The 12124-nt window shown below is 46.8% G+C and overlaps 1 protein-coding gene across 1 annotated transcript in view; it reads left to right on the top strand.

Moving 5' to 3' along the window:
• Positions 1 to 8068, top strand: part of LOC144935607 (uncharacterized) — a 30384-nt gene extending 22316 nt beyond the window's left edge. Inside the window, exons 10-14 of the mRNA XM_078862432.1 lie at positions 1341 to 1960; positions 2522 to 2833; positions 4805 to 4975; positions 5302 to 5518; positions 6353 to 8068. Of these exons, the coding sequence (XP_078718558.1) occupies positions 1341 to 1960; positions 2522 to 2833; positions 4805 to 4975; positions 5302 to 5518; positions 6353 to 6775 (1743 nt within the window). The 3' untranslated portion in view covers positions 6776 to 8068. The remainder of the gene's footprint in view (positions 1 to 1340; positions 1961 to 2521; positions 2834 to 4804; positions 4976 to 5301; positions 5519 to 6352) is intronic.
• Positions 8069 to 12124: the final 4056 nt, after the last annotated feature.

Consider the following 12124-nt stretch of genomic DNA (forward strand, 5'->3'; position numbering starts at 1 on the left):
TGTGTCGCATGTAACCTATAAATTGGTCAACGTGGATCGATTTGTAATTAATTGGTTCACTTTGGTTTATCTGCCCATATTAATTGTTCGGCGGTTATTGGTCCATATTAATTGGCGCAAAGGAACTGACCCGCAGTGTGGGATGATTGATGGCAGTCGTTCGTTCAGGCACCGAGTTATTGTTGGTTTGATCGTGTTTGGCCAAGGGACCTGAACTGGGAACTCCCCCAATTTAATTGCGAATACGCTGATCTCTCAAATGTCACATGCATGGCAATCGCAAGTGTGTGTGTATATTCTACATCGTAAAAAAATCAGCCTTACCAACAATCTCGCACCTCCATCGGTTATGAACCACAACAATGGCTCTTACCCCTATCCAATCCCTGCAGTCTCCTGCCACCACTAGTTAATCTCATGCCACTTTCATCCATTGCACACCTCCAACATAAGAGATCTGCTACAATGTATGACTTGTTTTTGTGTTGGTTTGTAATTGATCATCAGGCATGAGACACCCAACACGTTGGGCCATGATGTGGTCAGTTAGATGGCAGTACAATAAGTAGGTGGAATTTTAAACCGTATATCTGAATCTATTCAGCATTAACCCCATATTTGCATAGTTGGTTTTCTATGGGTACTCAGGGTTCTTCTCGCGTGTAAAAATACTTTGTATGGAATTGGTCAAACATCCCAATACAGGGGCCCAACAGCCTTTGCTGGATAAATAACATTATCATTTATAGCAGTAATTTGGCCTGTGTATAATACATATATGTATTGTATTAACGGTGCTGTTTGTACATCCCTATGTCTCCAGGTCACAACGTGATAAGGATCGTGTCATCAAGGGTTCCACCACACCTGAAACTACATCAGCTGACAGCGTGAATGGGAGGGCCGTAGCCAGGAGACGCACCTGAGCGCCACTCACGCGAGCGCCACTCACCTGTCCGTCCTCGCCTGTGCCACGCGCTGCCCATGGAGAGACGATTTAAATTATTCAGACAGCGTTGCGCGCAGCCCTTGAAGCGTTGCACTCTGCGAACGGTCGGCAATCGCAGAGCCACGAAAAGGCCAATGTTAAACATGTAAGCATCCGAAAGTTGTTTGCAAAGGTAGGCAATCAAAATGTAGACTTTATGTCAGTAGGAATTCCAGAGGAAGGTGAATTTAGGCAAAACTTATCAAATTCTAAATCTGCTGGTCTCATCAATATGCCAAGAAAGTGCACCATTATTGCATTGGCCGCAATGTAATTTCTGCATTGCGTTTTATAACCTCATAACGTTCGGGCTGTTGCGTGCCATTGACACTCCGAGCCCGAAGTGCGCTAGCATAAAACACACGGACGAGGGGCGGGAATTTCTCGGAAGGCTGCAGGCCACTGCAGCACCATGTTTTGCTGCAACCCGTGCTCCGCCACCGCCAACACAGTGGGGCCGGTGAGCGTTGCGCCGGGCTGCGGCGAATTCGAGCTGGTGGAGGTGCGGCCCGGCCGGGTGCTGCGAGTCCGCCACGCCGTGCCCGAGCGCCCGCCGGGATCCGAGACGTGCGAGGACCCAGCCGACCGTGCGCACTGCACGCTGCGCTGCCGCCGCCGCATCTGCGTCTACAAGAACGGGCAGATGTACATCGAGAACTCCGACGACGGCGAAGGAGAGGAGGTGGTGAGCAGCGGCGGCGGCTCTGGGAGCGGCGAGCCCTTGAGCGCCAAGGTGGGCGAACCGGGGCCTCCGGTGGCGACTGGCAATTCCGGCGGCGCCGAGAACCGATCTCCATTGCCAAGCCACAGCAGAAACAACAGCAACACCAGGCCCTCGGAATTTGGCCACGGCAAAGGGGCCTGCAGCATGCAGTCATCGGCAGCCAGCTTAGGCGGGGACCCCAGTAGCACCCAGCCTCCAACACCCGGCATCCCGGTTACCAACACCCAGCCACGACGGCCCCGGCGCAGGTGAGTCAATGAGTTGGTCAGTCCATACCTGGCTGGTCATATGGGCACCATGGCACAGTCTGCAATCATTTTCATCCAGGTGCCAATGTTGTTAGTGACGGTTAAAACAACCAACATTTCCAATTTTTTATGCTTTCCTCCTAAGGTTGAAAGCATTATGCATGACCGCCATCCGCTCGTGACAGCGGGGGACTCTGGAAGATGATTTACTGTGAACCAACCTGCGGCATAGAATTGTGTCGCTATATTAGAGCCTTATTCTATTGAAAACTGGCCAAGTTGTTTAAAGGGTTATCTAAAACTTGGAGACACAATGCAAAGCAAAAGGACTATTTGCAAACATACAAACGCATTTTGCCCTGACAGCAGTTACCCAACGACTTCCATACTGCAAATTAAATTACTGCCAAAGACAAGCGCACATTCGATAGCATTACTAAATCCACGTGAATTGATTAACTGTCTTTACACCGTTATCGTGAAGCCTTGAACGAAATCCAAATGTCACATCGCAACCTCGATCTTTTTTCCGTGGAATTTCTTCCCCCGGTTCCGGCACAGGAGGAGGAAGCCCAAGAAGACGGTGCTGGTGGAGTGCGAGCGCGTCATCACGAGCTGCCGCGGCACCGACTCGGACGTGGTGCTCTTTTTCTTCCACGGTGTGGGCGGCTCGCTGGAGGTGTGGCGTGAGCAGCTGCGGGCGCTGTCGGCGCTGGGTTACGAGTGTGTGGCCCCCGACCTCCTGGGCCACGGTGGCAGCTCGGCACCCGATGCCGCCGCCGCGTATACGTTCGCCGCGCTCGCCGAGGACATGCGCTTCATCTTCCGCCGCTACGCCAAGCGGCGCAACGTCCTCGTGGGCCACTCGTATGGGTGAGAGACCCCGAACCTGGCATGTCGGCCAGCTAACCAGGTCATAGATATAGGCCAAGCCATAACCATCACCTGAGTCATTAGCTAACCAGATAGGAACGAGTATTGTATATATTGGTATATTGTATATACCAATAACTTAAAGGAGTGAACTTGTAATTATGCACTGAATATTGAATGCAGTACAAACGATTGTGTACACATGTACAGGGACTCCTCTACTTACGAACATTCTACTTACGAACTTTCAGAGATACGAACAAACCTGTCCGTATGTCCAGTTGCCTGTTCGGACTGAGAGTCGTAAGTTCAACCACCGCGCAATATATTGCGGTGGTGGCATCCACATCTGCAGAACATAAGGAACCAGTGGCATCTATATTGACAGGAGATTATACAACTTTTAAAGCAATTCCCCATGTTTAATATACATGTGGTTCACCATGTTTGGAATCGAGAGTAGTAAAGTTGGACTTACGAACAAATCGACTCACGAACAGACCTCCGGAACCTAACTCGTTCATAATTAGAGGATTCACTGTAAGTTTAATTTATTTCACACCGTACGTAGCCAAACGTGCTAATCAGAGGTGCGGGGGAAGGACAGTTAAAATGAAATTAGTTTAAAATCTAGATTTAAAAGTGCATAGTCTAGTGGTATTGGCCCTAACCCTAATCTAGCTAGCCAACCCTGGCGGTGATGTTTCTGTCCCTGAGTATCTTGGCTAACACAATGACCTCCAGTGAAGGTCACCACCACTTGCCAAATCCTCTCCTTAGATTTTCTGCCTAATTAGCCAAGCGAGCACCACGCTTCTACTGTCTTGTTCATTTAATCGATCCGGAAGACCTTCACTTGTCCGGACACTGAAGGTATGTTGTTGTTGCTTGGGTAGGTTTTATTTCAGTTGGAAATTATATTGGTGTTCAGGCTTTTGATTGCGATAAAATAACCTTATTAGAACATACCTGACCAAATAAATGAAGATTATAGTTAGTCCTCACGCAGTTCTGTCCTTTTAGACAGACAAAATTAAAGTGCACGGGAGCAGGAAGGCAGCCTTTGTGTCTGCTTTATACCACAGTGTTGTTTAGGGTTTTTTTCTTTTCTCCCCACTCCACAATATTGGACAAGCCGAGTGGGTCGGGCTTGTCCAATACGGTTAACCGCTTTATTGACACCCGATGTTCCGTGACATGCGCATGCAAGGCTTTTGCTACAGGTCATGTAAAATGCGAGCTTTTTATTCGCTTTGCTTAACAATGTTGAGAGAGAGAAAAAAAAACATGTGCATTTGATCTTAATGGAGAGCTCTGATTTTGTGACTGTAGCCAAAGATGCAATTTCACAGATAATATGGATACATGACCACATCAGAAACGGCTGTTGCAGTCTAGAAGTAACAGGAATGTCCTACCTTCTGTTGGATTTAGCATAAAATTGGCATTAAAAAGAAACGTGGAATATTGAGTTCTAAAAAAACTGTGTACTCTGAAGATTCAGCTCCCATAACAATCGCCTAAAACGAATTTTAATATGATAGGTTCAAAAACAAAAGAATAAAGGTTTTCCTTCCAATATTCTGGGTTCTAAAACCAAAAAAAGAATATTTGTTTTTGTCAATCCACTTTCATATAAAGGTCTCCACACGCGATGCGGGTCGTGGGGGTTATTTGACCATACTTCACCACGCTGGTCGTTATGGGTTTGTGAACACAGGAAGCATACACAGGAGTGTAGAAGTACAGTGTAATAACGTTGTTTTTTTTATCCATATTTACCACAACCACTCTGTACTATTTATGTACAGTATTAAAATCTGTTTCATTTATTTGTTTGTTGTTTAATTTAAAACCAAAAGCTGGACGAGGCCATGAGGCCATGGTGGAGAGACGGCACCTGAATGTCACGCTAAGGCCAGCAATTAATTCCTGTCGCCATTGCTGTTGTTGTTGTCGTTCCACTGCCAGCGTGTCGTTCTGCACCTTCCTGGCTCACGAGTACCCGGAGCAGGTGTGCAAAGTGGTGCTGATAAACGGCGGTGGCCCGACGCCCTTAGAGCCCAGCGTGTGCTCCGTGTTCAACCTGCCCTCCTGCGTGCTGCACTGCATCTCGCCCTGCCTGGCGTGGGCCTTCCTCAAGTGAGCGCCGTCCTTGGCTTTGGATGCCGCTTCACCTTGTTATTGTGGAGACCCACGAGGTTGCTTCATCCCGGTCTCAATTCTTACAATTCGGGGTCATGATTACATTCAAGAATAGTTTTTTTCCAGATATTTCTGCGAATGTAGTGGCCTCAAGTGGCATCAGAGGTCATGCTAAACCATTACATACATTGGAATATAATCGATTGTTTACACACATACATTCCGGTGCACGTATCACAAGCATGTGAATGGAATGTAGTTGATTTTAATCGATGCACCGCTTTTCGACGCATTATTTTTGTTTTTTTTAAACGTTTGCGCAGGGCCGGGTTTGCACGTCAGGGCACCAAGGAGAAGCAACTGCTGCGGGATGGAAACGCGTTCAGCGTGCCGCCCTTGGTGCTGCGCGCCACCATGAGCGGGCAGTACTGGCCTGAGGGCGACGAGCTGTACCATGCGGCACTCACCGTGCCCACGCTCATCGTGCACGGCTTGCATGACCGCTTCGTACCAATCGAAGAGGACCAGCGCATGGCCGAGGTAAGTGGTGTGTGTGGGCCCAAGCAGGGCACACGCACGGAGCAAGCGGACCACTCGGTCGGAAATCAAGTCATCGGTGCACAAACGTGGACCTATGAGTGACCATAATGTTAGCACACCGGTGGGAAGAAGAGAATCACGGGTGGCACAAAAAAAAGCATTATGGGTAGGTGAAAAGTGAGGACACAGATGGACAGGAAGCGGAGGCGTAGAAAAGGCTGGGACGTCTGGCTGCAAAGAAGGCAAAGATTTAATTACTTGCACCTGGGCCCATGCCAACCATGTCTTGCTACTAGCGGGAAGAGAATCGTGGGTGGGAAGAAAAAGTTATGGAGACATGGGTCGCTAGAAAGAGAGCTTCCTTGGTGGTCAGAAAAGTAACCATGGGTGAGTATAATGAGAGTCATGGAGCCATAGGCAGGGTTACCAGAACAGTCTTTCAAGTGGCCTGTGTACCTTATATTTCCAGATTCTCACACGATAGTCTTTATTTTTTTTAATTCTAAATAATGAAACAAACATCTTTTTAAGCAGGCAAGAGCCTGATGGGATTAAATGTATATCCTTTAATAGAGATGGCAGATAGCAAACATGTTAGTGAGATTAGAAAGGCATTATTCAAAGTAGGCATCATATTCAGGTATGTTACCATGGAAAAGGGTATAGTTCAAAAGCGCTCACATTTACAGTGCTCAATTGGTGAATCCAACAGCTGCCAATTAAACACTCAATGGAGAGGAATAGTTTTTAAATGTTAACAGCAATGCAATGCTGTTCCATGCACGAGGAGAATCATGTCCCGAGCTCACACTCTCTCTCTTTGCTCATATCCAGATCCTGCTGATTGCCTTTCTCAAGGCGGTGGAGGACGGGAGTCACATGGTCATGTTGGAATGCCCCGAGGCGGTCAACACACTCCTGCAGGACTTCTTGCTCTGGGAGTACCGCCCGCCGCCCAGCAGCCAACCCGACGCAACCGCCACAACTCCACGGCAGGAGGACACCTGCGAACAACTCGGGACGACCGCGCCCAACCACGAGGCGCCCAGCGTCGGTGCAAACGTGGAGCATCTCTCCGTGCCGACGGGCGCCGTTGGCGGAAACCCGGAGTGCGTGCGCGAAGGCGCTGTGAATGGCGAACTCGTAATGTGCAAAGCGGACGATCGTGATCGCGCCAAAGCCAGAGGTCAGGTCTCTCCCAGGGTAGAAAAACTAGCACGCAAGGAAAAGGTGGTGAACCGTGAGGGTGTGAAGTGAGACGGTCGATGCCAGCGATGGTCATCCTTGTTTGTTATGGAGGTACGAGCACTGTCGATTGACACAGTCCCGTGTATTATAAGCGGCGGAAGTGTCGTATGTACCGGCGAGGCTTGAGTAAGGAGATTCGTTGTAAGTGCTAAGCCTGAACAGATTGGTGGCCGGTAATGCTATTAACACTGGATATGTGTAAGTGTGACCTTGCACAGACACTAGAATGTGTGCGTTTGGAGTACATTACTCTATAAGGGTCAGTGGAGTTCCACGTTCTCGAAAGAACCTGGAGACCTGAGGTTGCAGGATTGAAAACATCCCAGCAGACCTCCTGGGAAGGTGACGTGTTCATCGTAAGCCACCGCATTAGTCCTTGCAGCATTTTCGGGCGCAAATGTCATTGATGTGCTAACAGATGTCATCTGATGATATAATGTGTAACTCATTGTTTGAGTATTAGTTACGGCTAAAGAAAATAATCACAACGTATTGAAAATGTGGCACAGGATAATAAGTCATGTTTTAAACTATATACTGAAGTAGTTAATCACATAGTAGTTTAATACGAGAGAGGTGTGGTATCTCCACCAGGGAGAGTGCATGGGTGTGATGTTAGCAGAGAGTGAAGACACGGGAGGATCTTGTACTGAGACAGAATCTTTACCTTGGAGGACTGGAGTTGTCTCTTAAAATGTAAAACCACCACCTGGCATAATCCAGCTGTGAAGGAGGCTCTTCTCTTTCACTTGCCTGGTGCAGTTGGTGGGAGTTTGTTTCCAGGGTCCGTGCAATTTGAGTGCTATCTAGGATGCCTTATTGGATTATATATAAAGATTGTTCTCTACCAGCTGGGAAGCCTGAGACAATGCATGCATTACCCTGTCCTAGTTTAGGCAAGATGCTCTTAGCAGCATTGCCTCCCGCTAACACTTGAGTGTGTATATTTAGCTCTGTTCCCTCCAGGAGAGTGGGATGATTCATGCGATCATATGCTAATCGGATGTTAAACCCTACGCCCGTGACATCTGACTCTATTTCACATCGGATCGAATATTTGTTTCGCTAACTCTGACCCGTGGCGTATGCCACAGGTGTGCCGAAACCTTTACCGTGTCACGTATACACCTGCATGGACACAGCTTAAATTCGTAGGTCTGCGATAACATGTACAGACTCTGAATTTTCTTTTTCATCATTAGCATTGTTTTTTAAATAACAAAATCATCTTTCATGCTTGTGAAATTCAGCCCTCATTTTTTAATACTAAATAATATTACCAAAAATATGGTGCAGTACTGTGTTTATATTAAAGGTTTAATTGGACATTGCTTACAGTATTCATATATTTGTATAAAAAAAAAAACATTGCAAGTGTTTGAATGTGTTTTAATATTTGACCCATTTTCTGCGTAGACCATGTGGTTATATTTGGGCAACGTTTTATACTGATAATTCAAATTATATTCGGGTATTGTGTACGTACTTGCATACATACGACATTGTACTTTCAACATTCTGACAGTTCTGCTTACATTTTCATCAGCAAATGCAAATTCACACCTTAGATTACTGTCTATACTGTAGTATTTAATGCACTTTACTGATGCTACAGATGTCATGCCAATATAGTATAACATTGGTGTCAAGCGCTTTAACATAATAAAATGTTTACATGCACATGAACCATTGGCATTGCCATTGAACATTTTAGAGCTTGTGCATAAGACAATTGGGAGTTTTAAAGACGATATTGCTCTTTGCCATAACTGCCAAGTATTTACAAAAAATATATACTGTACTTATGATCAATGCAATTACGTTGCCATGTAGCCAGAACGACAGTATTTTTGTTAAAAAAGCACCTGCTGCAAAGCAGACTCGCTGTACTGATGTTTTTTTTAATGTGAGTATATGGGGGTTGTTTGTTAATAGAAATGATATTGGAGCAACTGCTGCAATAGGTCGAAATGGATGAGTGAAATTAACCTTCATTGTCTGAAATATGCCTTGGGCTAATGTCGGAGATCAATGTGGATACGTTTCCTTCCTCCATTGGTCATTCTGATCAATTCATAGTTGTAGATTACATGCAGATATAACGTTCAAGGCTCTGGACTGTCTTTGGAACGTGCGACTGTACACTTTGTTGTACATTTAATTAAGACATTGCAAACTTGTTTAATTCCTCTCGCATCAATCAACAGTGGAGATAATTTTAACAACAGACATGATGTATAATTGCAGTTTTGTGAATTAACGCTGGTGTAGACGAAACACTGACACGTGATCATTATTTACGCTGGAGGTGTTGAACAATGTCTTCAAAATACGTTGAGCGAAAATAAAGGTGTTGAGTGTTGGTTTCTCCCATGTGTGTCCTTTGGGCCACGAGTGGGAAATCACCTGGCCCATCCCTGATGTCTGTTCCATCAACATTTTCAGCTCATTTAAGGCATTGATTACTTGATTGGAGGATGACGAAAGTAGGCCAATAATACAGCACTCGGCTTTTTAATACAATCTCAGTATTGGTGGTGGTAAAGTGCCTTTTATTTTATGTTAATAAATAACGCTTAATAATTTTGACATTTAATTTAATACCAACAAATTGACTTTTTTTCAAATTATTATTTCATGCGGCAAGGGGAAATTAGCAAAGTTATATGTTTATCGAGTTAATTTACCCATTCCGTAGCCTCAAGAGTAGTGTTCTTCATTCCAAGGCCCGTGGGCCACTGGTGACCCCTGGTGGCCTTTAGTGCAGTTCCTGACGTGCGAGCCCCGACAGTACACAAATGTGAAAACCCAATAGTTTAAAATGTGTGGCGGTCCCCCCCCCCTCCCCGACAATTAGTGAACACTGATCTAGAGGCGTTTCTCAACATTTTTTGGCCCGCGGACAAGCCAGCCCCCCAACCCTGGTGGCAAAACACATTCGCTTCTCTCTAAATAACCAGTAACACAATTGTTAATATTACTGGAACATAACATTTTTTTAATGCAGCTTTAAGGTTTATTTTGTTAGGTGGGGGCGTTTAATCGGGGTAGTTTACCTAACTTCATTTTTAATTTAAATTAAAGTAAAATATGAATGTCCGGTCAAACTATTAAGTTTGCAGCAGTCACCGTGGAAGTCCTTTTGAGAAGCGGACCCCAACCTTTTTGGCACCAGGGACCAGTTTCGTGGAAGACAATTTTTTCACGGACCGGAGGCGGGGGGTTCATCATCGGGTCTTTCCCCCTTTTCAAAAAAGCTCTCTCCAGCGACGTTTGTTTTTTACTCATTTTGGCTAGGGGTTAGCAGCTTGTGGGCTTACCAACACTGTGACACTGAGACCAGTGCGCAGTGCGGGAAAGAGGCGCGGACGGAAGTGGTGAATAATAACACAATGGGGTCGGGTTCCACGCGCGGACTCACCGCTCTCACCTCCTGCTGCTGTGCGGCCCGGGTCCTAACAGGCCACGGACCGGTACCGGTCGGGGGTTGGGGGCCCCTGATGTAGAGGACCGTCGCCTCCAACTGGTGATGCGGGGGACTGCACATTGATAACCTCTGGGCTCGAGGTTTCGTGGAGGTTGTGATGTTGCCCGTAAATCGGCGGGGTAGGGGGGCAGTGTTGGATCACGTTATCCACGGTCTGGCTTTCACATTGCGGACTGCTCTTCATTTAAAAAAAAACGAAACGATTTTTATTTTATTTTACCAGGTAAGACTTACTGAGCTATATTGCTCTTTTTCTGAAGCGACCTGGCCATAAATGATGGCTCAACGAAGTGGCTTATGTGAACATTTATAGTAGCCAAATACTTACAGAATATAAGTTTTTTTTGGGTTACATCGCGTAAATATATTTACGAGGGCCGCCGCATTTGAAATATATCTAACCCAAAAAACAATATTGGTCGTGAAAGCCTACGTGTTAAAACTAGCCAAATACTCCAAAAACATGTTCTAAATGTGAAGGGGAAAACCGGAGGACCCGGAGAAAAATCCACGCGACCATGGGTCGGGATCGAACCCACGTTCTCCTGCATACCAGCCAAGGAATTTAACATCTCGCCACCGTGGCGCCCTCCATCATTTTTCCATTGATGGAGGTGGTTGCATCTGCCACGCCCTGTTAAAATAGACATGTCGAACATGTTTCGTGTAAATAGATGAATTAAAGTATAAAGCGACCTTTTAAATTGAGTAGGCCAAAAACGATATGGGTTCATTAGAATAGTTTTTTTTTTAAACCAAAACGTTTACAGTACACTTTAAATGTGTTGCATTTAATCTATGATAGCATTTTAGCCAGAAGGTACAAACAGGAAAGAAAGATGAAACAACGAAACGGATCCCAGGCAGTCTAACACATTCCTCCTGCGGAGGGAGCTGGTAGGAACGTTGGGTTGCTCGGTCAATGGCCAGGGTCAACGGCGGTGTGGTGTATTCCGCAAATATGCCCGACTGTGAGGGCGGACACAAGCCGGCGTGAGTAGGTTAAACGTTGAGTTTTATAAGGGCACCACGGGGTGACCAGCCCCTCCCCTCCCCACCCAGCCTCACTCCTCCCACCCAGCCTTTCCCCACCCAGCCCCTCCCCATCCAGCCCCAACCTCCCCACCCAGCCCCTCCCCACCCAGCCCCAACCTCTCCACCCAGCCCCACCCTCCCCACCCAGCCTCTCCCCACCCTCCCCACTCAGCCCCACCCTCTCCACCAAGCCCCACCCAGCCCCTCTACACCCTTCCTCCCCACCCAGCACCACCCTCCTCCACCCTCCCCACCCAGCCCCTCCCTTCCCACCCAGCCCTCCCCTCCCTGCACGACGGACACAATAATCCCCTGTGGGCTGGTGTAACCAGGAGGTTCCTATCAGTATTAACGAGGCAATACCAAGCAAACGAACCTCCAAACGAGACAGCCGGCAGTGGCACACCATTACAAACGAGGGGGTAGAAATGAGACGGGAGAATACAGAGGGAACAAGGCAGTGTAGACACAAACCTGTCAACCCCTTATCAGTGCCCCTACCTCATCACAGACCGGTTCAGACCTTATTGGTCACCACGTGGCTCTTATAAATCTCCTACAAAGTCCCATCATCACAAGGGAGAAACTCAAACACATAGACACATTTATTTTTGCCCGTATTGTGTCCTCTGTTGTTACAATGCCTGGAACACCCATGGGAACATATCAGCTTTGCTCACTGATCTCTTGCATACCTGTCAACCCCTTATCAGTGCCCTACCTTACTACAGACCAATTCAAACCTTATTGGTCACCCCGTGCCCCTTATGCATCTCAACGTTCATCCTACAAAGTCCCATCGCAAGAGAGAAACTCAAACACATAGACACATTTGT

This window comes from Lampetra fluviatilis, chromosome 13 (assembly GCF_964198595.1).
Source record: "Lampetra fluviatilis chromosome 13, kcLamFluv1.1, whole genome shotgun sequence".
In the NCBI taxonomy this organism is placed as follows: Eukaryota; Metazoa; Chordata; class Hyperoartia; order Petromyzontiformes; family Petromyzontidae; genus Lampetra; species Lampetra fluviatilis.